This window comes from Mesoplodon densirostris, chromosome 14 (assembly GCF_025265405.1).
Source record: "Mesoplodon densirostris isolate mMesDen1 chromosome 14, mMesDen1 primary haplotype, whole genome shotgun sequence".
Taxonomy (NCBI): domain Eukaryota; kingdom Metazoa; phylum Chordata; class Mammalia; order Artiodactyla; family Ziphiidae; genus Mesoplodon; species Mesoplodon densirostris.
Window position 1 is genome coordinate 652,025 of NC_082674.1, and position 27,731 is coordinate 679,755.

At 42.6% G+C, this 27,731-nt stretch overlaps 1 protein-coding gene and 1 long non-coding RNA gene across 3 annotated transcripts in view; one reads left to right on the forward strand and one right to left on the reverse strand.

Moving 5' to 3' along the window:
* The window catches only part of LOC132501739 (uncharacterized), a 54,529-nt gene extending 46,897 nt beyond the window's left edge, over nucleotides 1-7,632 (forward strand). The window contains exons 3-4 of one of the 2 annotated variants that reach the window (XR_009534301.1): nucleotides 5,313-5,432; nucleotides 7,400-7,632. This is a non-coding gene — a long non-coding RNA (uncharacterized LOC132501739). Of the gene's footprint in view, nucleotides 1-5,312; nucleotides 5,433-6,059; nucleotides 6,368-7,399 lie in introns of those variants that run through there. The other variant, XR_009534302.1, reaches the window with a different exon arrangement.
* On the reverse strand, nucleotides 3,060-11,057 carry FAM110C (family with sequence similarity 110 member C). The gene is made up of 2 exons (XM_060117452.1): nucleotides 9,964-11,057; nucleotides 3,060-6,237 (listed from the first exon to the last, which is right to left on the reverse strand). Exon 1 carries the CDS (start codon nucleotides 10,956-10,958, stop codon nucleotides 9,993-9,995), a length of 966 nt encoding a protein of 321 aa, XP_059973435.1. The 5' UTR covers nucleotides 10,959-11,057; the 3' UTR covers nucleotides 3,060-6,237; nucleotides 9,964-9,992.
* Between the last annotated feature and the right edge of the window lie 16,674 nt (nucleotides 11,058-27,731).

The window sequence follows — 27,731 nt, forward strand, 5'->3', positions numbered from 1 at the left end:
GCCATCCCATGTAAAATGACCAACATACCCTACACCATGAGAGCCTGTCCCGTAGTGTGGACATGTGCACGCTGCCCTGAGCCGTCTCAGCGTGTGAGACGTTGAGGCAGTGTCGCCACCCTCACCGGAGCCGCTCAGCAGACGGAAATGGGGGCAGTCAGGTAATGCGTGAGTGGCTGCTTGGACCAGAATCCTGCTTAGGTTTTGATCTGTTGAATCACTCTGCGCCCTTGAGAAGTTATGAAATTCTCCAAGCATTCTGGCTCTCATTTACTTCTTAAAAGAGAGAATACGGCTGCTTTTGGAACCAGGCAGATTTAGGTTCATACTCGTACTTCTCCAGCATATTAGTTCTCTGACCCGAGCAGCTACTAAATCTCTCCACACCTCAGCTACCTCACAGGTTAAAATGGTGATCCTGATAGATTGGTGTGAGGCTAAGGTGGAATAACCAAGGTGAGCGCTTCGTCCTGCTCCTGGTGCAGGTGCCCAGGAAGTGCAGGCTCCCTCCTGGGCTGTGCTGACCAGCTTCTTCCAGGGAGCTGGGCGCTCCCAGGAACAGGGCTAACACCAGAGAAGCATCTAACCCTTCTTTATCTTCACCACATGACCTTCCCCACCAGACAGGAAACACTCTACCTAAGCCGCCCTAACTTAAGGCAAGAGTGAAAATGCCAAACCCTTAATGCCATGAACTTCGAGTTCTCACGTGCTCATGGTAATTTGGGCATTGATTTCCTCAGAGTGGGAATTAAAGTGAAATTGAGAACTTGGCATGGAGATGTGTATTAATCAAGGTGCCCTCTTAGGCTGTCCCATCTTGCCAGCTGGCTGGATACTGAAGATTCTCCGAGGACACCAGAAAGTTCCCGCCAAACAGGGACAGCTGGTTGCCCTGCTCAGGTTCAGCAACCAGGGCAGGGCTGGGAAGGAGCCTGGACAGACGCAGGGGCGTCCACCTGCTGGAGGCTGGGGCGGTGGTACACAAATCCTAACATCCCTTCCAGCTTTGAGGGTCTGTGGTCCCGGGTCCCTGCCCACCTCAGCAGATGCTGCACGGACATTCTCTCTGGTGCCTGACTGACACCTGCAAGGAAGCGGCCTGAGAGCTCTCTACTGGCACTTCGGATGCACCCCTTTCCAGACTGCGGGTGCTGCAGTCCTGACTGCCAAGCAGAGGAGGCCCGGCCCGCACCCAGCTGTTTACCTCCAAGGGCGTGTCTTCGACACAGCCTCAGAGGCCACCAGAGAAAACACGGCCCCTTCGTGAGAGCGGGCCTGCTCCGACCTCTGGCAGTCACCGCTTCTTTGCTATCTTGACTTTTTATTCTACTTGAAAAGAGGACTTCCTCTAAGAGCCAGGAAAGCCACACAGCCCTTTACCAACACCGTTCTGACTGGATACAGACCGAGCCCCGAGGCCCCATTTGTAATGCGTTCTGCTTTTTATTCAATTTAGACTTCACATGAATTTGAAGCATGAAGGGCCTCCAGGGATTAAAATAAACCATTCGTAACTTGCATGTTTTATTTCCCAGTAGCTTGGCTCTTTTTATATGATTTGGACGTTGGGTTCCATCTATGGTTCAGACACATTGGCCAATAAATAAAAACTACCAAACGAAGGGTCGTATTGAAATCCGTGAGTCTGGCTCATGGCGCGGCTCACTTCTGTCTGCTCGACTTTACTCCGCTTTATCCCCTCCCCCACCTTCCATCTGCGTGTTTCCCACGTCTGTCATCTAACTGCCGGCCTATCTACCCTTTACTGAGTATCTGACCTTCCTCCTAGAACACACGCCACTCATGGCAGGGCGCCCGGGGAGCCCCAGTGCCTACTGCGGTGCCTGGCTCCTCAATACATGAACGTGGGTGAATCTGCTTCCTGTCATCAGTGGGTTGTCCTTGATTATAGCCGCTACTGCTCAGGACCATGAGTGTTTCAACAGCAGGGTATGCATTTAGTGGATACCGTAATTTCCATTCTGGCACTTGTAGTAAGAGTCCTACTTAAGCTCAAAATTGAGTATCCCACAGGCTATATACTAAAGCCAAGATTCCAGTCTTTCCATATCTGTTTCTGTGGCTCAGGTTCTCACTTTCTAAAGACATCAATATTCTGTTTTGACTGAAGGATGAATAGTTATCAATGGTTTAATACATTCTCCCCTTCAGAAAGCATTTCAATTTTAATGACAATTTTCAAGGAGATAACACAAAGATGACAATTGTAGGATTGGGGTCATTGTAGCAGAGAAAATGAGGAAAATATTACTGGATAGGAGCACATTGCCTGGTGTTTCTGTATTTTCTCCCCAGGAACTGTTCCTTCCTACTTCCACAACCAGAGTTATAAGCTCCTGGTTGAGAATTCAGTTTCCTTCTTGCTTGGTATTTCCAACCTGGAACGTTTAACTATTATATAAATTAATTTATCTCATCACAGAAAATGCAAGCAAAGTTGAAACATCTAACCACTGTGCATCACTTCATTGCTTCTGTCTTATTGAGTTTTCAAAAAGGGAAACAGAAAGGTGAGAACTCATGTTTACCTGAAGGAAGACAATGACAGCTGCTGTTGGATTCTGTGATGGAAGCCACAGAGCACAATGTCTGGACAGTTTCTGAACAGTTACAATCAGAGAGTTTCTACAGTCCCTGGGGGCTTGTCCATGGCCTTCGTGGAAATACAGGGTAAACTATTCTCCTCAAGAAGCCCGTCTTTAGATGCTTGTGTGGATTTGTGCATAAGCAGTGGCTGATGTGGCAGGACTGAAAAAGCAGCTGGCTTGGCTCAGCCGGATCAGCAATTAAGAGACTGGACTTCCCCACGGGCTCAGGCCTACCTCTCCAGTACCAGCAGATACAGAGAGCAAACCTGCTGTACGTAGAGTCCGCCTTCATGAAGGAGTTAACTAACGGGAAAGGTTACAAACTACACTCTCATTTTTATCTTTGGACCCAGTTTACAATGATAATATTAATAAACCATGAAGAAAAGAAATTTAAACAAAAGACTGATGAAACAAAGAAAACCAACGTGCTAAATATTCAAACTATTTTTATTGCATTCCATCTCCAGGGAGAACTGGAGACTTCAGACACCACGCAGCTCTCCTGGGTCAAGTTTTAGAATGCGCCCCTCATTTCTACTGATAATCTGCTGAGATGATATTAAGAAAAAAGGGAGAAAGCCAAAGATTTGAGTAATTATAATAAGCACACTCTTGCTTCAGTTTTTTCACATTGTACAAATTCATAAAGTAATACTAAAAATGATAAAAAATACTTTATTTCTTTGATACAGAATATACAATATTGCACTCATGTCGCAAGTAGTGTGCAGAAAAAATGAACTCTATTCAGAAACAGCCATAACAATTGTCTGGGCCTGATATTTTATGGAATCACCAACTACAGCACTGCACCTTTAACCCACTGAAAAGGGCAACGTTTGATAAAGCCTTCTTTGTATCCAGTGTCAGTGACCAGCGGTTTAGAAACTACATGCATCAGTATATAGTGAGGAAACTTTCCAGTTACATAAATACCTTCCACTCTGAGGCACTGCTGACCTGTACCCATGTATTAATGAAACAGATACTCTCAAGATATTTTCCATGCTGTATCAATATTTTTTTCTCTCCATTGTGCTTAATCATATTACCTGAGAAGCTATTCTTTTGTGAACAAAAGAAGCTATTTTGTAGCAATAGTGAAAAGCAATTACAAGCTTTTTCATTCAGATTGAGCTACAAAGTTTGATTTTCTCAAAGTCACTCAGCAAATTGGGGTAATTCAGTTAGGAAAGGACCTCTGGCCTCCAACCACACACTCAGGCCCGGAGCTTAGGCATGAATCTGAACGGACAAGAGGGAGCCTTAACCCATCCTGCTGGGGTCTGGGGATACCCTGTTCCTGACAGCTCCTTCCAGGAGTCGCCTCCACTGAAGTGCAAATGCTTCTCAAAAATCTTGGTGCTTTTAAATGGTAACCAATTTGTTTTTCTCTTTTTCATCTATTACATGGATGGTAGAGTCCGCACCATTTTGATCTCAGATAAATCTGAGCTAGGTTTCGGTTCATCCTATTCTGACAATAGAAAGGCACATAAGAATTTTACTTAAAGCATTCACATATAAAATTAATGGAATGTGTAAACAAGGGAACTGCATATATGAAAAGGTCCTTTAAAGAAAACTCCTCTCAGGCTTCCCTGGTGGCGCAGTGGTTGAGAGTCCGCCTGCCGATGCAGGGGACACGGGTTCGTGCCCCGTTCTGGGAGGTTCCCACGTGCCGCGGAGCGGCTGGGCCCGTGAGCCACGGCCGCTGAGCCTGCGCATCCGGAGCCTGTGCTCCGCAACGGGAGAGGCCACGGCAGTGAGGGGCCCGCGTACCGCAAAAAAAAAAAAAAAAGAAAAAAAGAAAACTCCTTTCATCTTTGACATTATCTTCTAAGTGTAATCCAGTGAACAGCAAAACAGCAGCATTTTAAAAAAAACAAAAGGGAAACATTTCTTAGAGCAGGGAATCTTTGTCTTTCTAGAGACTACATTGACAGAGGTACATCCATCAGCCAACAGAGCCTCCCCAAACGCGCATCTGTGTTTTACTTAAGAACAAATCCCTAGAGTACGGAGCACTTTATAGAGTAGTGAACCCTCTGCTTACGGTCAAATTTTGAAATTCAATTAAACAACATACAAAAAGATAACCAAGGAGAGAATGATTTAAAATTATCCTGATAAAAACAAAAACCATATGAAGTGTAGGAAAACTATTTGAAGACCAATAACTATGTAAAAATAAATATTTAAGTAACTCAAGGACCTATTCTCACAGTAAAACAGTTACAAAAATAGAATACAATATTAAACAAATACATGAATATATCAAAATTGGTTTATAAAATATTTTACCATGGAGAAACCTATTTCTCTCTCCTCCCAATTCTTCTAATAATTTTATTCTTGAAGGGACATATTTTGACAAAACATTGTAAGCTTTGACCAGGTGACAAATTTTCTTTGGGTTGTCATCATCGATAGAAAATTCCTCTCAAAAGTTTCTGAATCTGATATCTACTCTGAGTGCCATGAGCTGGTTCAGATTTAGGGTCACAGTAACTGCTTACCGACACCCAGAGGCTAACCCTTGTCTCAAACACACCCTTTTCAGAGAAGGGTGAAGTGTTGCCAAGTTTGGAATGACTGCCTGATAGGTGGGTGTGTGAATTAGACCAGAGAGCAGGGCACGTCACATGTCGTGAGTCCATGTTCTGTCTAAACCGAGGCTTTTTATCCTTTTGGAAGCTGGGAACAAGAGAACCATGGAGGCCCATTCTAAATGGTGCTGCAGAAGAGGACCACTGCTGTTGATCTGAAGGAAGGAAGCTCCAATATTCTTCTGCCAGCTCTCAAGGAACTGTCCAGGTACAATAAAAGGTTTCCTAGCAGTATTTCAGCTCTTTATCTTTTAATGGTACCTGTGCATGGCTACAACCCAACAGGAGTGGTGTTCACAGAATGGCCTTGCAGCTCTCAAGTGGTTTTAAAAGTGCTTTCTGATTCATTTCATAAGATGATCAGTTGCAGTTTGGGAATTCACTGTAGTTTACAGTGCAGTGGTGCTTAGAAATTGAGGTCCACGCGTGAGTATGCACACGGGGCATGTGTTTGCTCTTTGTCAGCCATAGTATTTGTGTAGAATATAACTTCTTATGATCACAGAACTTTGATTTAAATGGTGCCAATCCATCCAATATGATTGAAGAAGTAAATACCGTGGCATTCGTGTTTGCTTTTCATGCTCTTTGCCTTTTTTTCTTTTTAAAATTAATTTAGATATCATTAAAATGTATCACTGTGCCTTTTTATCAGCAAGCCACTCAAAAAGATGCCCTTGAAAATATTTCCAAGCAGCTTTTCCCTCTTCTGCTGCTCTCTGGAAGCAAGGATAGGTCCACCTAACACAAGAAAATATCTTCCAGAGCTACAGCTGTGTCATAACAGTTATAACTCAGCTCATTTCCAAGTTCTGTGTTCCCATCTTCTCCATAGCACTTCAAACCTTCTGAAATTGCTTAGGCTTCTTCAACGGTGTGCTTTATTCCTGGGAAAACAGCAATCATATGGACACCTGGGTACACTGGACAAAACCTGGCCGTGAGGATGGCCCTGGGGTCCCAATCATCCAGACGTACTTCAAGGAGTCCCCACTGTCGGGAAGGCTTGCTTCCTGAGGAATAAGGAAAAAGCTGTGAATCAACACCAGTCTAGGCAAAAGTTATAAAGCCAAGCATTGAACTACAAAGTCTGGTCCCTGCAGTTTTTGGTTTTGTGATATTTTCTGCATTTTAAACATCTCCTTTGCACATTTTAAATTTTGAAAAGAAATCAGTAGCAAAAGCAGCTATCATCTGGTTTCTCTGCATCCATCTCCCTGCAGGCCTTTTTCTGGGGCAGTAAAGAAAAATTTATTTGAATGTTGATTGGTAAGGCCAGTGCCCACTAGCACAGAGCTGGACAACAAAACAGAACACAAAGCAAGCAGTACAAATAAATTTTTAGAGGCAAACAGATTCTTCGCTTTCAAACACAAATCTCTCTGAAAGGCCCAGGGGCTGGCCTGAAGACAGAGTAGGTAGGCTTATTACAGCTCAAGCCACTCGTTTACCTAAAATGCACTCTTAGTTGGTGACTACAGAGCTTCCCATCTAGTCAAAAAAGAAAGAAGCAGAAAGTCAGGAGTGCCCCAGTTTGTTTGCACTATCTCCCCATGGCATCTTTGCAGATGGTGAGACAGTTCTACCCCCTAGCTTTCAGTTGCCCCACATCTATCAAAGAAAAATGTGAAGAGAGCTGGCAATGTCTGAGATTTTTGCCTTAAAACTGAACAATGTTTATCCCTAATTAATTCAAAGGACAAGTTACCATTCTTTTATAACAATATTAAAATCAGTAACATATATCTGTGCAAAAGATAGAGCAGTTTTCAGGAATTATACACTGGGAAACAGAATACCAAAATTATCCACATGTAACTATCTGTCACTAATGGATCCCAGTGGGACTGCATGCAGATTCTACAAGTCATTCTCCAGCTCTGATATTCTCAGTTTTGGAAAGCAAATATTTTTACTCCATGGGGTAATAAATTTGTGAGCCTTTTATTTAATTCTGGATGGGCTATTTTTATTTTACTTTATAATATCTCTATCTAGCAAGGAGACAAAAACCTCCATAAAAAATGTTTTCTTTTTTCACTTAGAAAGCATATATTTGTTCATCTCAAATTTTCTGAATTTTTCATGAAATCTTAAAATGAATCCGTACGGACTCCAACACAAATGTCCTGATAAACTAGAGAAAAATTACACCTTGTAGTCTTGCTTCCACAGCTTCCAGAAGTTATGGAATTAATCTCGGGCAAGTAATCCTGTGAGAAAAGGTCAGCTGCATTTTGTTCAAGCTGCCAGAAGACCCTCACCAATGAAGGCGAAGGGTCTAAGCGCTCTCCTGGCTCTTCTTCAGAGGGGACTTCGTGTCTGTGAATGGCAAGTTGAGGGGCCGTGACCATGGGCAGACATCATCCCAGTCCCAGTGAGCTGGAGAAAGGACATGCATTACTTCCTCACAATTCCCCGAGCAGCCAGCCCTTAGGTGTCCTGGGTGGAAGCTCAGATAACCTGAGCTGTTTTGGGTCTAGGAGAGTAAATTTGTAGAGAAAATCTTTACAGTGCTGGTGATTGCCAATGACATACAGCAAATTGGGCAGGTTCCGTGTCAATTCCATCTCCCTTCTCTGAGCAGTAATATGAAACAGCTCAGGATACAGGTGACACCGTCCCCCACTTGAACAAACAGAGTTACGTAGAGGGAGGGAGAGGGTGAGTGAGTGAACCTCTGTTCTCCTGCAGAGGCTCACCCTGGGCAGTTTCCTAAACCTGTGTCACTTTCCCTCTTGCCTCAACTACTTCTCTGTCTTAAAAGTGAAAGTTCTTACAGGCTAACCAACCTTCTTAAATCTTTCACAGACTCAGACCTAAAAGGAAAGGTTATTTGGAAAGTTACTTCGTGGACTGAATCCTAAACTCCCTCTCAGGCTTTCACACTGGAGCACTGCGGGTGAGCGTGGGGCTGGGTTTCGATGGATCAGAGGAGAGTGCTTTTATATTTTTGGTGTCAGGTTTTATTTTGGTGTGTTTGTGCACCATTATGTTACTTCAGCACTATTTGCACCACCAATTTTACCTATACTCTTTGCATAAAATACAGTGCACTCTGGCCACCTGGAAGGAGCTTATTTATAAGTTTACTTTTTACATACTACAATAGATGACAGTTTTTTTGTTTTCCTTTTCTGGGTTACAATCGTGCAACACAGGCATACAGATTACTGACTATATGGAATCATAAAGCGTAGAGGTTGGAAAGCATCTGCTATCTGCCTTCGTTTTATGGACAATGGGAGCCTAAGCTAGAAGTGCGGGAGTGGTTGCTACCAGAAGCACTCCCCACTCCTCACTGAGAGCTCCATCCTACACAACATCCCTCTGGGACACGCCGGCCCCTGCAGCTTCCTTCCTCCACATCAGGGTGTTCATGGCCAACCCTAACCCTGGCCAGCATTCACTCATCTCGGTTCCCAAGACAACCGGTGAAAAGTACAAGTTAATGTGTGCTTTTAGTTTAAATTCTGACCGCCTATATACATTCCTTGGGGATTCAGCCTAGTGGAAATGCAATAATCCTCAATGAACTACAAGGGAGCACTTAAGTCATGACCCTTCTGAGTTCAAGAGAAACAATGAACTCCTCTGTTTTTGCGAATTGTCACAACCGTACCAAGACCATGGCCACTAGGGGAAGTTAGGCTTTTTCCAGGCCTCAGACACAGGTGAGCTGTGTGCATCATGTCTGTGGCAGACTTCTCACCATGATGAAGACTGATACTGTGTGTTCAATTAGTCATCTCAACGGCAGAAAAATTACTTCCACCACGTGAATTTCACAAACACCTGTAGCAAGTTGTCAGTGCAGGGTCAGAGAAAACAAGATGTTGTAATGTTTAAAATCTTGGCTCCCAAAGAGAACCCTGAAAAAGTACCTTCCCTCCTCTCTTCACCACCCCCGGAAGTGCCCTCTCCACAGAGGTGACAGTGAGGATAAGCATTCCTTAGTTCCAAGGGGAAGAAATGTCCAAGGGGAAGAAATTTACCTCCCAAATTATCATCAGAGGCAAATAAAATACAGAATACTGCCAAGTAGAACTCTAAGATGCTAGTTATGATCTCGTCCAGCTCCCAGTTCAACAAACTGAAGCTCCTTCTTGTGAACTAAGCTGCTGCAGCGGCTCACCGCACGAAGGTCTCAAAACAATTTGAACAAAATTTAGCCAAATACAGATCTCTGAGCTAAATTAATGTCAAACTGCTGACAAGATCCTGTAGAGAAGTTCTCCTCCCTCCCACTTGGGTAAAGGCCTCCAGGAAGTGCAGAGCCTTCCTTTCTGCTGGAGGGGAGATGGCAGCCCCACCCCAGGGCCACAGGCTGACCGGTCAACTCACATCAAAGCTCTGGATGCCCACAGTAACTGGGGCTCTCAGGCTATGTTCAAATCAGGATAACTGCTGAGGTGTAAAACCACTTCCTGAGCATTTATAATCCCAATTTCTCCACTTTTCACAATAATAGACCAACTGGGATGGTGTTAGTGTGCACAGTTACCTTTCCAGGCAGCCAAAAACCGCACACTCAAAAGAACTGGTGCAGGCCCTGCGGGGACCTGGCCTGGCGGCCCTTCTGCTCTTCAGCAGAGGCCACTCTGACGCAGGAGCCTCTGCGTCTCTATCGCTAGGGTCCCTCGCTACTTGAGAAGGCTGGATCTGCCTGGCTCGGTCACTCCCCAAGCCCTCACGGGCACGCCACACACACACCCTTCCCGGCCTCTCTGGACGCAAACCTCGGTCCGGGTCTCCCGGGGCGCAGCGGTCACGCCGGGCCCTGCAGCCCCTGGCCGGGGGTCTCCTTGGCCTTCTTACAGGTGTACAGCCACTTGATGATGCGGGCGTTCCTCTCGACCACCGAGGTGGTGCTGGGCACCTGCTCCGTCAGCTCTCCCTCCTGCAGCCCCTCGTCGCCACTGCTGTGCCGGGAGAAGCCACTGTCGGAGGTGGCGACGCTCACGCTGCGGACCTTGAGGGCGACGAGGTCCGACCCGGCGGAGAAGTTCTCCCGCCCGAGCGCCTCCACCACCTCGGGCTCCAGGCCGCAGTACTGGAAGAAGGTGTCACATTCGGCCAAGGACGCGGAGTAGCGCGAGCTGAGGTCGGACTGCGAGCGCTGCAGTCCCCTGTGCCTCGCCCCGAGCAGCTCCGGACCCCGGGGCGCAGCCGGAACTCTGGAGGGCGCCCTGACCGGCGGGGCGGGGACCGGGGGCGCGGAGGGCCCTGGCACCGCGGGAGCCGCGACTGGGCCGGGCTCGGTCGGGGCGGCCTCCTGGGCCCCGGCCCCGCCCTCCTCTCCCATCCGGGACGTGCCGGGGGACCCCGGCGTCTTGTCCTTGCCCGGCCCCGGTAAGAGCTTCTTCACCAGGCCTCCCCTGGGGCTGTCGGCTCCCGACCCTCGGACGAACTCGCATTTCTGTCGGTAGATAACCAGCGAGTCCGGCCTCAGCGGCTTCCGCGCTATGGCCCTGCGCGCCACCGGACCGGGGACGCGCGCCTGGGGCCGAGAGTCGCCCGCCTGCCCTTCGCTCGCCCCGGGGCTGCTGCCCTCGCCAGCCGGGCCTGGGCCGGCTCCCGGCGGGCCCCGCACGTACTTGGAGCGGTCGGCTGCCAGCCTTTCCACCGCGCTCCTGCGCGTCGGCCCCGCCGCGTCCCGGGCCCGGGGGGCCCCGGAGTCCCGGGACAGGAGGAGCTCGCTCGGGGGCGCGTCCAGGGCTGGCAGGGCGCGCATCCTCGGAGCTCAACAAACTGCGGAAACGCGCTACGGCCGCGGCGCCCGTCAGGCCGCCAGCCAATTCCGAAGTCCGCGAGGGGTGGGGAGCGGCTCCCCCGTTCCCGCCGGCCAGTCGGGAGCCTGGGCGAACCCGAGTCCGCGCGGATTGGCTAGTTGCCTCGGTCCCCGCCCCTCCGGCTCCTCCCCGCTTGTTCCCGCCCCCGCCCCTCACCGCGCGCCCGGTTCCCGGGTCCGCGCGCCCGGTTCCCGGGTCCCCGCCCCCGCCCCCGCTAGCTCCGGGCAGCCAGTAGCCGGTAGGACTGCGGGCGGACCTTCCCCCAGGGGGCTGCGCGCGGAGCCCGGCGCTCCGGAGCTGGGAGGGCCAGTCTGCGCCACAGGGCAGAGGAACGGGGAGGGACCGAGTTGGTTCAGACCCAGGTATCCACCGCCTCCTCCCAGCCTCGGAGTGCCTCGGGTCCCCGTTGGACGCTGGCATTTCCGGACTGGGGGAGGGCAGAGCGGCTCACGGGCTCCCCACCCCCGCCCCCGGCAGGTGTCTCGTGTCCTTTGAATCCTTAAAGTGACCTCAGCGTGTTTGGAAACTTCTGACTCTTTAATTTCCTAAATCTCTACCTGAGCACTACTCTTAACTGTCAGAAAGAAAAGTCTATAAAAAAGGAAAGGAAACGCGTCGCAGAACAGGTCAGTCTATGTGTTAGGTAGAAAGAACCCAGGAACGGGGTAGGGACCTGGACTGCGTCCAGACTCCGTCAGGCGGCCTACGGGGGGCCTAACCAGACCGGAGCACCTGGTGCCGGGACTCGCCGGAGAGCAGTGTTGTCGGAGGCGAGGCTCAGTGGATTTGGAAAAAAACCTGAACAAATTCCCAGAATGACTCCTGTTTTTACCGTAATCAGTGCAGCGGGGAAACCACGGGCTCACCGGGGTAGTGGATCAGCCTAGGAATGCTAAAAGTCTAAGGCGAAACATTTCCAAAATTCCATTCTTTCAAAAGTTGGACAAAGGACTAAAAATATCTGCCAGATGAGTGAAATGTCCACGTTATCTCATGTTAAGGCCGACACAAAGACAGGCTGACCTTTCAAAGTTGTGGTTGAGTGCGCCTGGTGCAGGGCAACACAGCAGCCGGTGGGCTGCAGACAGGAAGGTGCCTTAGGTCTGGGTCTGAGTATGTTTCCAGAAATGCCAGTGGGCACCAAGAGGGAGCTTGTGGTGAGTCAGCAGGAGCAGCAGCTGAATGATTTCCAACAGGTTTGGCAAACTGGCACCTACTGACCACCAACCGCTCAGGATCGCAGCAGGTGCCAAATGCGTCTTTGCACCTTGAGTTTCCGTGAGGTCAAATCCTGTCGTCAGTGACAGAAGCACAAGAAACCAGGTCTCCTGAGAATCGGACTACCCAGTTAGTGTGACCAGAAAATGCCACACTGATGCGAAAAGATGACTGTGGTCCTGAGGGTGAGAGAGAGAGAGAGAGATGGAGCCGGTGCCAGCTCCTGGGTTGGACACACTGTTTCCCACAATAGGATACTACTGGTGGAGGGGGACCATGTGGGAGCCCAAAGTCCAGCCTTTTCTCTGCTCGAGCGGCCTGGTCTATTGTCAGTCAGAGAAAGTCAGTCTTCTTAATTGCTTAGCCCAACGTGGCTCCTTTTCCTCCTTTGCACTTCAAATGCAATTGCAGCAGGTCAGAGAGGGAGAACTCCTAAGCATAGGATATCCAGAATTTGTCTGAGCCTGGGTCCACCATTTATTAGCTATGTTCTTGGACAGATAACAAACCTCTCAGGGTCTTTGTTTTGTTATTTGTAAAAATCCTCATTTTTATAGCTTAGAACATTCATTGCTTTGTAGTGAGCGCTAAATGAATGTTAAAGAAAGACCTAGGCTTAGGTCTCTGCTCTAGCTTCTGGAGAGGCTGTCAGGTTGGACTTCTCAATAACTCTGGTTGCTCCTCTGTAAACTAGAGCTCCTTACATCCACCTGTTAGGGCATTTGTTAATGAGATTATGCATATAAAGGGCTTAGCACTATGTCTGGTACAGATCCAATTTTCAATAAATAAATGTTTTGATTATGATGGTTATGACTAGTGGTTTATCACATTTTAAATAATGTTCGTGAATTCACATATGAGTACTGAACATAATAAAAACTACTGTAAAGTATTTAAGATTTATTGCTATTAAAGCTAATTATATTTATATCCATAATTTTCTATCCATTAAGCAGATAACTAACTGGAGTAATAAGATACTGACAAGAAAATTTTCTAAATAAATTGATATCATTGCTCAGCTGGTAGCTTAGACTTTGAGCCTAATTTCCTCTTCGGCATCATCTCAAAAGACTTGGTCAGAGCAGGAAATAATGCTTACAGACCCAATGATCCAGGAACTCTATTCCAAGGAATATATCCTAAGGAACTAAAAAGAGATGTGTGCACAGAATGAGGATATTCGTTGCAGACAAACAGTTGAAATCAACCTACATTCAACAACAGGAAGAAAGATAATGTATGACATACTTGTGGGATGGAGTATTACACAACCATTTACAGTCATGTTTGCACAGGATATTTTATGGAATGGGAAATGATCATGATGTATGTGAAATTTTAAAAATAGGACAAATATAGTGGCAGTCTTGAATAAATTTCTAGAAACATAAAACCTCCCAAGACTAAATCATGAAGAAACAGAAAATCCAAATAGACCTATAACTAGTAGGAGATTGAATCAGTAATCAAATGTCTCCCATCAAAGAAAAGCCTTGAACCTGATTATTCACTGACCAAACTTTTAAAGAAGAACTAATACCAATCCGTCTTAACCTTTTCCCAAAAAGTGAAGAGTAGGGAACACTTCCTAACTCATTCTATAAGGCCTGCATTACCCTGATACCAAAGCTAGACAGAGACAACACAAGAGATCTACAGATCCTTATCTCTTATCAACAATGATGCAAAAATGCTTAACAAAATACTAGCAAGCATAATTCACCAGCATATTGAAAGGATTATCCACCATAACCAAGTGGGATTTATTCCTGGAATGTAAAGGTGGTTCAACATATGAAAATCAATCAATGTAATATGCCATATCAACAGAATGAAGAGAAAAAAACACACATGGTCATCTCAATTGATGCAGAAAAGACACTTGACAAAATGCAGCATCCTTTCATGATAAAAACACTCAACAAACTAGGAATAGAAGGAAATGACTTCAACATAATAAAAGTCATATGTGAAAAAACTAGAATGAACATTATGCTCAGTGGTGAGAGACTGAAAGCTTTTTCTCTAAGATTAGAAACAAGGCAAGGATGTGTGCTTTCACCACTTCTATTCAATGTAGAACTGAAACTTCAAGCCAGAGTAATTTGGCAAGAAAAATACACAAAAGCCATACAAATTGGAAAGAAAGAGGTAAATTTTCCTCTGTTTGCAGATGATATGATATTATATGTAGTAAACTCTGAAGATTCTGGAAAAAAAACTATTACAATGAAAAAAATTCAGTAAAGTAGGAGGATACAGGTCAACACAGAAAAATCAATGGCATTTCTATACACTAACAATGATCAATCTAAAACAAAACTTACAAAACAATTGCATTCACTATAGTGTCCCAAAAAAAGAGTAAAATACTTAGGAATTAACTTAAACAAGGAGGTAAAAGACTTGTATGAAAACTACAAAACACCACTGAAAGAAATGAAAGAAGACATAAATAAATTGAAATACATCCCATGTTAATGGTTTGCAAGACTTAATCTTGTTAAAAAGCCAGTACTACCCAAAACGATCTACAGATTGAATGTGATCCCTATGAAAATCCCCATGACACTTTTGCAGAAATAGAAAAAAAACTGTCCTAAAATTCATATAAAATCTCAAGGGACCCCAAATAGCAAAAGCAAACTTGAAAAAGAAGAACAAAACTGGAGGACTTACACTCCTGATTTAATAACTTACTACCAAGCTAAATCAAAAGAGTGTGGCATTGGCATAAAGACAGGTATAAAGACCAATGGAATAGAATAGAGAGTCTGAAAATAAGCCCTCACATATATGGTCAAATGAATTTTTACAAGGGTGCCAAGACCAGTCAATAGGGAAGGGACAGTCTTTGCAACAAATGGTGCTGGGAAAACAATATCCACATGCAACAGGATGAAGTTGGACTTTTACCGAACGCCAATATACAAAAATTAACTCAAATTGGATCAAGAACCTAAATATAAGCCTTAACACAATACAAATCTTAGAAGAAGATATAGGACAAAACTTTATGACATTGGATTTGGCAATGTTTTCTTGGGTATGACACCAAAGGCACAGGAAACAACAACAACAAAAATAGATTGCACTTCATGAAAATGTTTGAAAATGTGTGCATCAAAGACAGTTATCCACAGAGTAAAATGGCAACCCATAGAATGGGAGAAAGTATTTGCTAATCATGTATCTGATACAGGATTAATAGTCAGAATACATAGAGAACTCCCAAAACTCAACAACACAAAAACAAAAACCCAATTCAAAAGTGGACAAAGGATTCAGACATTTCTCCAAAAAATGATTATACAAATGGCCAATAAGCACATGAAGAAATGTTCAACATCAGTAATCATTAGGAAAATGTAAATCAAAAGTGCAAAGAAATACCACCTCACACCCATTAGGATAGCTACAAGGAAGGAAGGAAAGAAGGAAGGAAGGAAGTCCAGAAAACAAGTGCAGGTAAAGATCTGGAGAAATTGGGACTCATGCTCTCTTGGTGGGAATGTAGAATGATGAAACTGCTGTGGGAAACAGCATGGCCTTCATCAAAAACTTAAAAATAGAATTACTCTGTGTTCCAACAATTCCACTTCTGGTTATATATCCAAAAGAATTGAAAGCAAGATCTGGAAGAGTATTTGTACACCATAGTAGCATTCATAGTTCATAGTAGCATTATTCACAATAGCTAAAATGTTGAAGCAACCCAAGTGTCCATCAACAGATGAATGAATATGCAAAAAAGTATATACATGCAAGAGAATATCATTCAGCCTTAAAAATGAAGAAAATTTTGCAATACACTGCAATGCGTGTGAAGCTTGAGGACATATGCCAAGTGAAATAAGCCCGTCACAAAAAGACAACTACAGTGTGACTCCACTTACATGAGGTACCTAGAGTAGTCAAAATTATAGGGACAGAAAGTATAATGGTGGTTGCCATGGGCTAGGGGAGAGGATTCTGGGGATTTATTGTTTAATGGTAGGACTTCAGTTTTACGAGATGGAAAGAGTTATGGAGATGGATGGTGGTGATGGTTGCACAACAAAGTGAATGCATTTAAAACCACTGAACTGAACACTTAAAATGGTTAAGATGGTAATTGTCATGTTATACACATAACAATAAATATTTTACCACAATAAAAAAGTGGAAAAAAGCAAGAACTGTGGTACAATCATATTATGGAACATCACTCAGCAATAGAAAGAAATGAACTGATACACCCAACTTGGATGAATCTATAGTGAATTATGTTGAAGAAAAGCCCATCCCAAAAGTTGACATACTGTATGGTTTTATTTGTATAGCTTTATCACAATGACAAAGTTATAGAAATGAAGAACAAATTAGTGGTCCCACGGCTTAGGGAAGAAGTAGGAGAGAAGTGGGTCTAACTATAAGAGGACAATGTGAGACATGATAAAAATGTATCTTCACTGTATGCATGTCAATATCCTGGTTGTGATATTTTATTACAGTTTTGCAAATATCACCATTGGGGAAAAATGAGTGAACGGCGCGCTGGATATCACTGTATTTTTTCTTACATCAGCATGTGAATCTATCTTTTTTATCTCAAAATATGTTTAATAATTCAAAAATTAAAATAGTAATATAAATAAGTGAATAAATAAATAGGTGTGTCAGTTACTCCAGTACTTCAGCTTCTGAGTACATTCTAGAACATAATAAATATTTACTAGCCCTCACTGTATGCAGAACACTGTTCCAGCTACCAAAGATACAGCAACAAACAATGATAATAATAAAAAAAAAGCATAAGCCATACTTTAATGTATGTATCTCTTTTCAAGTTGATTTAATGTTAGCTTTTCTGCCTTAATGATCAAAGTGTTTGCTGAGTTTGTTTTCTGAGAGGAATAACTGTTGATTTTAAAATAATACATGAGTTATAAACACATTTATGTACAAATAACCACAATTACTCAGAAGCATATCATTTAATTATCTTTGGATCGGATTTGTAAACAGCAATACACTTCACCAATGTGCTCATTCACCTTTCCTGTGACAGACTCTGGCTACAATATTTATTCACATAATGGTCATAAACATTTGTTTGATTAAAATAGTGCTGGACTACTTTAATAAATGTTGTAATAGAAGGTTTGTATATTTTTAAAATTTATTTATTATTGGAATAAATTTGGCAATATGTCTTCCTCTCTCAATTTGTGAGCCCAAAAACATGGAGAATCTATCTTTGAATTTATCAGTCACTTAAAACTCTGCAAAATGATTATGATACAAAGTATTTTGATTCCTAGCTGTTTTTTGCAATATTTATCAACTATTGATGGTAAATTATTAAAATTCCTCTGGGGGATAGTCTTTAATTTGAAGTTAACTAAAATGAAAATATATAAATAAAGTGTTTTATAAGTGCACATGGAAAGTATTGATAAGGTTAATGCCTTGTAATGCAAGATGGTTCAGATAAAAATTAAGGGATCCTTCTGCCTTCCTAATATATGTACACGCTCATCAATGTGTGAATGTGTGTATAATCTGGGTTATGTATTTAATATATATGGTTTAAAAGAGAGAACATTATAGTTAAAATTATAAAACTTAAGTCCTAATTCTAGGTATTTCCATAAATAACTGAATGAATGTGTTCACATCACTTAATTTTTTTTGAGTCTCAGTTTCCTCATCAGTAAAATGGAATAATAATACCTGCCTTTTATCTTTTACAGGGTCATTATAAAAATAAAATTAAGTAGTATACATAGAAAGGGCTTTGGAAAATAGAGAGGGTTCTTCAAACACAAGCTTTTATTGTAGAACACAGCAGAATTTTGTGATAGGTTGACTCAAATTACTTAATAATTTTTGAATGACTAAATAAATATTTTAAACATGTGATTAGTAGAAAAGTAAGGGAAAGTTAGATGCCCATAAGTGACTTTCCAAATGCTTACCAGTGTTCCTGTGCCAATCCATCCTCTTCTAATTAAGCTTGTTTTGTTTCAATATATGAACAATCAGGAAAAATGAAAATTTATTTATTATGCATTTTGTTCTGTGTTGTGTTTAGTTATAGGGGCTCCCTGACTTATCAACACCTAATTTAAAATTTATTAGCTAATTCTATCCTGAGAATAAATTAAGAGAATAGGAAAAGCATAACCACCCTGCTGTAGTGAGACATTCCCCCCATAGACGCATTACCCGAAATCATACTACTTAATAATAGTTCCAGGGCTTCCCTGATGGCACAGTGGTTAAGAATCCGCCTGCCAATGCAGGGGACACGGGTTTGAGCCCTGTTCTGGAAAGATCCCACATGCCGTGGAGCAACTAAGCCCGTGCACTACAACTACTGAGCCTGCACTCTAGAGCCCACGAGCCACAGCTACTGAGCCCGTGCACCACAACTACTGAAGCCTGCACGCCTAGAGCCCCTGCTCCGCAACAAGAGAAGCCACCACAACAAGAAGACTGTGCACCACAATGAAGAGTAGCCCCCGGTCGCCTCAACTAGAGAAAGCCCATGTGCTGCAAAGAAGACCCAATGTAGCCAATAAATAAATAAACAAACAAATAAATGTTTATTAAAAAAATTAATAGTTCCAGTGCTATTACTAGTGCAGTAGCTTACACCATTCAACCAGCACCACACTATTAATATGATAGTTCTATTTGTTTCTGACACAGCTGAAATTGACACAGTTTCATCTACTTATAGGTTAAATAGTGGTTGTGGTGGGTTATCCATGATATCAACTGTTTATACTGTTTTTTCTGTAAGAAGGTATATTTGGAGTTCCCTTAAGTTTATTTATAAAGAGACTTTGGAAACATATTCTTTTATAATATGCCTATCCTCTCATTGTAACAATATTGCTGTTTTTTATTGGAAATTTATTGCATTGAACTACATATGACATGATAATATTTGAAAATATTAAAGGCTTTTCCAGTATTTCCTTTTCCTATTTAGGAGCATCTAGGTTATTCTCTGCTCTGTGCTTCAGAAGAAGGTGGATGCTAAAAGAAATATAGATTCAAGAAGATATTTCCTGGCATTTGGGGATCAGCAGCTCAGCCCTGGATAAAGGGGTGAATGGGGAGGAAGTGAAATAAACTCAGTTCAAAAACAATAAAGCTTATTCAGGGCAGCACACGATGTTGTAAGGGTAAACTTTCCTGGCTCCATTCTACCTCCAGACTAGATCAAAATCTCCTGGACCAGATTGGAAGAAGTATCAGAAAGGAAATTAGAAGTGAGTAGATATTGATAATGGTGGGTGTCATGATGCTGCCTTTCTCCCCGCAGCTGAGCTCTGGAAATTGGCAAGGATGAGACAAATGTCATGATAGGCTTGAGCTCTGAAAGCAGAGGTCATCCCTAGAGACCGTCTCTTGGCAGGGGACATGCATCGTAGTGCAGCGCCTCAGAGCTGGACCTGGACCCCTACTGGTGGGGAACAGGACTCAGCAAAGAGCGACATGGATGGACGACCAGAGGTCAGAGGGAACAAGCACAGTTCAGTAGATGAGTATAGACAGATGACAACCAGAAATCCACCTGCCACACACCCTCCCTGTGCCTGAGGTAGCCTCCAGGAACCTAGGCGGGATCCTGGGTAAATAAGTGGGCCGAAAATCCAAACTGAGTGAGCAAAAAGAGAGCTGGAAGTCTTTTCCTGCAGACATTAGGAGCTAAATGGACATGTGTGAGCAAGGCTGTTATCATAAACATTCTAACACTCCTCTTAAGAAAGAGTATTTTGGTTATAAACCATAGACTTACAAATAGTTTATTTTGCATTAAAATAAACGTTTAAAGTTAAGGATTGTATTCATTTTTTTTTGGTATGAATCTCTTATTTGAGTAGAAAGTAAATTACAGAATGTTATGTACATTTTGGTATCTAAATAAATTAAAAAGAATAGAATATGCTATTCTGCATATATAACTATAAAAAGAATATTAAAATGTGGTATGAATGTATACCAAATTTACCACAGAAGTTTCCTCAGAGGAGGGGAAGAATGGGACAGGAACTTCAACTATAGCTGCAATGTTTGTTTTTAGAAAAAAAATATTTAAAACAAACATAAAAATATGTAAATCTCACTTTTCCTCACTGTTTCTTGCTCTCAGAATAAGCCTTTGCTATAAAGTGCTGATGTATCATCTACTAGTTTTCTTTTTTCCTCAGTTGCAATTGATATTGATGATGATTCGACAGTTCGAGTGTCTAAAAACGTGTTGGAGTGTAACTATTATGGTAACTTTGAGGTAGTGGTAGCTGAGTTGGATGTTACAAATAGAATTTCAGCATGAAGAGATTGGGGTGAAAGTTCCCTGCTACAGGGAACTGAGACAAAGGCTTCAACCTGAGACAGTTGACTGTCATTTTCAAAGGGGGACATCTGGTGGTGGGGAAAAATAGAATGATAATAACCTGAAAAGGTGGCCAAAAGAAAGACGCTGCTTTGGCCTGTGAGAGGTGAACATACTGTAAAAACGAGGCAAAGACCACCGAAGGTGCGTATAAAGAGGAGGTGGCTGGGGGCATGGTGAGGGGAAGGGACAGGGAGTTTGGGACGGACATGTCCACACGGCTCTATTTAAAGTGGATAAAAAACAAGCACCTGCTGTAGGGCACGGGGAACTCTGCTCAGTGATATGTGGCAGCCTGGATTGATGGGGAGTTTGAGGGAGAATGGCTGATTTGCTTTGTTGTGCCCCTGAAACTATCACAACATTGTCAATCGACTATACTCCAATATAATATAAAAAGTTAAAATGAAACAAAAACAAAACAAAAATAAATAAATAAAAACAACGCCGTTAACAAAAAAGATTGAGTGGAGATTCACTTTCTTTAATTATGGCAGTGACTAAGAAAACAAACAAACATATCTACAAATAAGCATTAAAAAAAAGAGGAGGTGGCTGGCCGGCTAAAGTACCTGGGGAGGTGAGAGTGACAAGAGCCAAGCCTGGAAGGGGACTATTAACTCCAGAGAGAAAATAGCGGAATAAAGTAAGAAGTCAAACAAAAGAAGACAAACCATAAAACAACCTCTCCCCAGCCTCAGCATACACTCTACCCTCCTTCCTGTTGAGGGTAGTGTTAACAGACTCCACAGAAGAAGTTCAAAGTAGAATATTTAAAACTAAATAAAGATACTGGTTCTGGTTTCTCTTGAAGATTAGAAATACCTGATATACTCTAGATAAACACATTTAACTAAATTAAGACTAAACCACATTTTGAAGCATAAGATTGAATCTTATTGTTTTCTAAACACAGTAATCAAGTCAGTTAAGCAAAAAAAGCCACCACAAAAACCCTCAAAACTTAGATGAACCCCAACTGTTGAAACCTGACTAGTTTGTTACAGCAGCACACAGACAAAATCACAGATGGTATCCGATGTTCACATCTCAATTTGGTTACAATAACTCTGGCAAGGGTCTTAGGAAGTTCTTTAACAGGTGAAACTTATCAAATTTCCAGGAGGTATTGTTGTCTTCTTTCTTTTTCTTTCTTTCTTTCTCTATTATTTAAGAAGAATAAACCTTGAGTATAAGATGTCCATGCATCATTTACTAACTTTTTTCCCCTTTGAATTGAATTTGATATTGGTGGTGCTATGGGCAGTTCAAGTGTCTACAGAAATGTGCTGGAGTGTAACTGTTATTGTAAAGCTGCCCCCAAGCCAGAAAGGTAAACATTCTCTACCGTGGGACACGTAAGTGCCTTGTTGAATGCTCTTTAGGAGAAGTAATGAGTAGACACTAGAAACCAAGGCATGAATGGTGCTATGCAGATGAGCTCTCTCTCCTGCCTACCCATGGCCAGACTATGGCTTTAAAATTAAATATCCTCAGCTGAGTGCATAAAGTTAACTTAAAACTACTGGCTTTCATTCCAACAGACAGAATGTCAAGTAAAAATTACCAAAAATACCTTCCCATAGTCAAAAAGCCATCAATGCAAGAAGCTGATCAAATTAGGGAAGTTTTGACATGTTCTTCTTTAAATATTTCACAAAGATTATAATGAAAAGATGACACTTATTTGGGGGAGATGGTTTAATATCTAACCAGTAGGAGAGACTGAAGTTATTTCCATATCTATTATTTTTAAAGTTTATTTTTTCTCATTCTAAATGTAACACAGAAATGAAACAAAACAAAATGAATCAATACTGCCCATGGTACCTAGTATGCTTAAACTTACAAGGCACGAATACACTGGTTCCAAACCACTGCCTGGTTTAGCCTAAGCCCTGCAAGCTGATACTTGGGGCCCCTGCTGATGTTGGGTGTTTCCCTGCAGCTCAACCAAACCTCCTTAGTGATCTCTGCTTCCAGCCACACACCCCTGCAGTCCAGCTCCATCCCTTCTGCTCTTTGTCTGTCCTTGCTCTCCCTCTGAAATTATCCAGCAGCCCTACTCACAGGGCTCAGAGTCTGTCTGGCACTGTCAGGTGTACTGTTTTTAAAACTATATGCAATATGTTTTCTAATCAACATTATGTAGGTTCCTCAAGACCAGAACTTTATTTTTCCATAATTGAATCCCTAACTAGCAGAGTTATCTGCATTCATTAAGTAACGAATAGAAGTTTGTCAGTTGATTTGTATCTGTATTTTCTTGGTCAATTATTGACATCTCTGCTTTTCAGTTACTTCTTTCAATAAGTCATTAAAATGCATCACTCAGATTTTTATTATAACAATATATTTTTATGATTTACTTTCACTCCATAATCAGAAGTTTAATTACAGTAGCCATATTTTTGTTTATAAACCTTGACACATGTTTCTACATATAGATAATGGCCAATCTCTGAATCTAATATGAAAGCTAAATTAACTTTCAAAGTCATTAAAATATAAATCTTTGATGAATGGGTGATGAATGGGTTCTTTGCCTTCTCTTATTCAATCTGAGGAATTTGAAAAATGACATTATTACTTAAGTGCTTTGTTGTGTTCTTGTTATAATAATGCAAAGTTATAATATTACAGTAATGCCAATGAAGGTGGATTCAGGATTTATTATAGTTCATTGCATATACATTAGAATAATTTTTTCAAATAGAGTTTGTGAAACAAAAGATAAATTATTTTCTCCATCAAAAACCACTTTTTTTTTCAATAAAACCATTGCACAAAAAAAATTTTCTTACTATTTGTACTAATCGGTGTTAGGGTAGGCTGACTATAAGTTGCAGAAGATCTAATTACAGTTAGGGGGACCATGGATCTTTGTTTGCCTGGAACAGTCCAAATTTATACCTATTATTCTGACATAATTATTAATCCCGCCCCTTTACTTAACCAAAAATCTTAGTTAGGATAGTCACTCTAGTTATGCTGCCAGTTCAAACCAATTGTGTCTTTATGGAAATTAATTAACTTCTACTGGGCTCAATTTCCCATTTTTAAAATGAGGAGGTTGACCTAGGTGATATGTCAGGCCTGTTCAGCTCTACCATTATGACCTGTGAAGAAAGCATAGGTAGGTCTGAAGAATGATGTTGCTTATAGTTTTCTAGTTCTCAGGATAACAAACTTCCTCACCAAAGATTCACAGAAAGGCTCCCTTAAAACAGCTACTTAATACAAAACAAAAATCCAAATTCTGCTCTCTGATCTGACTCTGGCATGCTGTTATTTGCTAAGCTCTATGTGACTCATTCCTCTTGTAAAGACTTGTCAAGAATGACAAAACCCTTTCAACAATCAATCGTTTTCTTACGTAGGTCTTTAAGTTAAATAAACTTTACCTCTTCTGTGGATATAATCTGGGGAAGGAGGTAGAGAGCTGGGGAAAAGCAGGAAGAAGCCATATGAACCAACAGAAAAGCTGGTAAAGGAGTATCTGCATATTCAGCAACAGCTAAACGGGGGTGTGCAGGAGGGCGCTGAGCGCTGCCTTGGGCCTGTTAACAATACATCCACTAGAAGAGGGATTTCTAACCCAAATGCCCAGGATATTTTAGATCCTCAAACGTAATACAAGGGATCTATAAACTATTTCAATATTTTGAAAATCCAAATGGAAAGTGGTGATCAACTTTATAGCTGTATTAGCTTATCCAGAGGATTGGATTCCTGTGCTTTCAGCCAGCATTCTGTGAACCCATTGTGATGGGAGCAGGACAGGACAGACAACCAGACAGAAGAAAGCCTAGTTGAGACAATTCGGTAACAAAGCACAGCTGACCTCACTCTACACATCTTTGACAAGACATTTTTACTATAGAAGTCAGTCACATGCAGTCCAGGTGTTACATATAACACCCCATAAGTAGTTCTTTAGCTTGGGAATTTCTGAGGAAGAATATAGGTTCTGTTGAGGATAACTGAAAACAATCTGCAGTGAGAAGGATACAGACTGGTAGGTTCCAAGGTTTGCATGCAAAATTACATCAAGTGGATACTGACGTCAGACAGCAATTCCTTCTTCTTCATGCTCTGCTCCGTAACTGCCCTTTCAGGGCAGCTGGGGACACTGCTCTGGTTTGGAAGCTGTTTCTTCTGGACACAGAAAATCCTCCTGTGTGTGTTGTGGTCATTGCTCTGTGCAGTCTCTGATGTACACTTGCTCCTGTCTAGGGTTTACTACCAATTACAGAGAGTTCTTGGATTTTACTAAGGCATTTACTCAAGATGCAGTCACTATATGCAATTTTTTTTTCCTGTTGACTTCCATCTGATTTGCTCTAAAATTTGCTGGATGCCTGCTTGGCTAGTTGCGGAGGTCAGCGTTTCTGGTATAGTAAATCTGACGCAGTAGAAGGAGGCCCTGGACAAGTTGTGGGGAATGATGATGGCTAAAGGTGGCAGAGCAAGTTTGGAGGGGGCCTTGAAGGCCAGGCAGGGGTGAGGTTTGAAATGCTAGGAGACAGGGCTCACCAAATGTCTCTGGTTAGGAGAGTGACAAAATAGTGGAGCCCTAAATAAATAAGAGTAGTCTAATTTTCTTGGGTCCTAACTTAAAGTCATATTTTAAAAGGGACTTTTTATTTAAGCTCCCGACTCCAGGAAGAAAAGTGTTTTCCCAAGTGGTCTACAGAACTCTTGGAGGAGATGTTTATAGGAACGCCCAGGGAAACAGGTTTTGTCATGAGGTAAGCTTCGGAAATTGCCTCTTAAATTATCCTTTGTATGCCTAAGATTTCACAATAACATTTTAAACATCTTCTACACTAAAGAAATCCATTTAATTTTGGTTGCCATGTAACTTTCAAACTCACTGGAGAGCTAGATTTGTGCTTGCACGTATGTGTCATAAAGCATCAGTCAATGTTCTGCAAAACTCTGACACATAGGCCTTGTTCAAAAAGAACAAGATAATTCAGTATAAAAGCCCTTTTAATGCTGAAAAATCTGACAAGATAATGCATTTGTTCAATGCTTCCTATACGTCAGGAGCTGTGTTTTCTACGTGCTGCCTCACACAGAGCCGGACATCACTGGAACCCACGTCGGTTATGGAAAGATGAACGTCCTTTCTCTAGACTACTACAGTGTCTCTGCTTTAATTTAAGCCCATTTCCTCTTGCTGGTATTCACACACTTTTGGAAAGAAAAGGATCAATATCCTGTTTATATAATAAGGAGAAAACTTTCCTTTTAATAACTTGCTTTTAAGTTTTCTCGTACTATTCAGTCATCAGTTTGAATCACTTTGGTCCCCTTTTTTGAACTCTCACTAGTGTTCCATCCTTTTTCTTACAACCACTCTAAGGCAGCTTTGAAGTTCATCAGAAAACAAGAAACAGGGAACAGAGACTTCCTAGTACAAAAGAGGCAGCTGAGTCATAGGTCCTGGAGCAGAAAACTCCGGGTCCTGTGGATGTGAAGGCTCAAGGGGCATGTGGGCTGAGAGGGGAGGGCAGAGGGGAAGCCTGCCTCAACCCAGCCGTGGAGAGATGAGATCCACGCGCCTGCCCAAGGCCCTCAGAAGTTCCAGAGCTGAAACATTATCCCACAGCTCCCTGACGGGCACTGAAGCAAAAACACAAAGACTCCTCAGGAATATTATGGGAAGCCAGTCAAGATGATAAAGTGACACAGTTGTTCTTTCTTAACAAGAGCCTAGTGTGCTTAATCTTGAGTTTAATACTTCAAATAGTGACATTTTAACCTGAGTGGAAAAAAACATTGGTGTCAAATTGTAGTCACATGTTTATAATTCTCTCTATAAAGACGTAGAGTCTTTGTGCAGATGTTAATCTTCAATAAATATGATTTCACGTGATCGACTGGCAGTTCACACGTTACCTGAACTTGTTCTGAGGGGAGGTGAGAGTTACAACCCTAAAGACCGATATCAGGGCACCTAATTACTTTGTCCACTCTTGTGCCAAACAATGAGGGGCAGCCGGGGAGGCAGGGGTGTGTGTTTGCTCTGGGCGCGGCCGCAGGACGCAGCCTCCTGTGACACAGTGGAGGGTTAGTAGTGTCACACCTGAGCAGCATTACATCCCCTCTGAATCAAAGGGATTAGGAAGTTTCCAAAACTGATGCCTAAGAACTGGATATTAATTAAACAGGAAGGTAAATAATAAATTACCTCTACAAAGATACACTTTCTGAGATAAATGAAAAGTTTAATAATTTATTTTGTACTTTAAGAAGGAAGTTTATTCATTTTCAGAAATTTGTTTTCTTAAAGATCTAGGACATGATAGACCGGGAGAAATAGCTGCATGGGCATGCCTGCTCCAGTGTCTGGACCATAGAGTAGATTCTGATTGTGAATCAACCAGGTATGGGGAAGGGCACTGGTTTTAAAACCAGGAAGTCTGGAACCGGATCCTGGCTCTGCCAGCTACTAGTTACATGGCCTGGATGTATGGCATGGGATAAGTCTACCTTCCTAGTATGGCTTCGTAGGGGTGGTGAAGGGCGATGTGTAGAAAAGGCTCTGACATAGTCGACAGCTTTTCCTCTTCCTCTAATGAATTCTTTTCCCGTTTACCCACACATATCCTCTTTCCCTCAAACCCGGGGCTCCTTAAGCTACAAAGTGTGCTGGGTGAAGGCAGCCGAGGGAGTGTGGGTGCTGTTTCCCTGGCAGCTTCCCAGAGGACACCTGGGGTATGAAAGTCTATAGGGAATTTGTTAAAGCCATCAATTTTGTATTCCAGGTAAGCAGACTGGTACTGGTTTTTATCCTAAGAACTCAATCTTTTCTGTCCCGGGGTACCCTCGGGCTCCAGTGATGAGGAATTTGCATCCATGTATCACGAAAGAGCCACATCAATCATTAGGACTTTATTCAAGTTTTTGATGAGACAAGGATGCAATCAGATACACGGCGACTCTTCTCCATGAACCATTTTAATCTCTAGCAAAGCCAGAAGCGGGCACTGAGGCGAGTGGCCTGGACTCATGGCACAACCCTTCAACCCTCACTTTTCTGGCGCCCTTTACTTTGCCATTTTGCAACCCCTGTCTTCCAGGGCAGAGG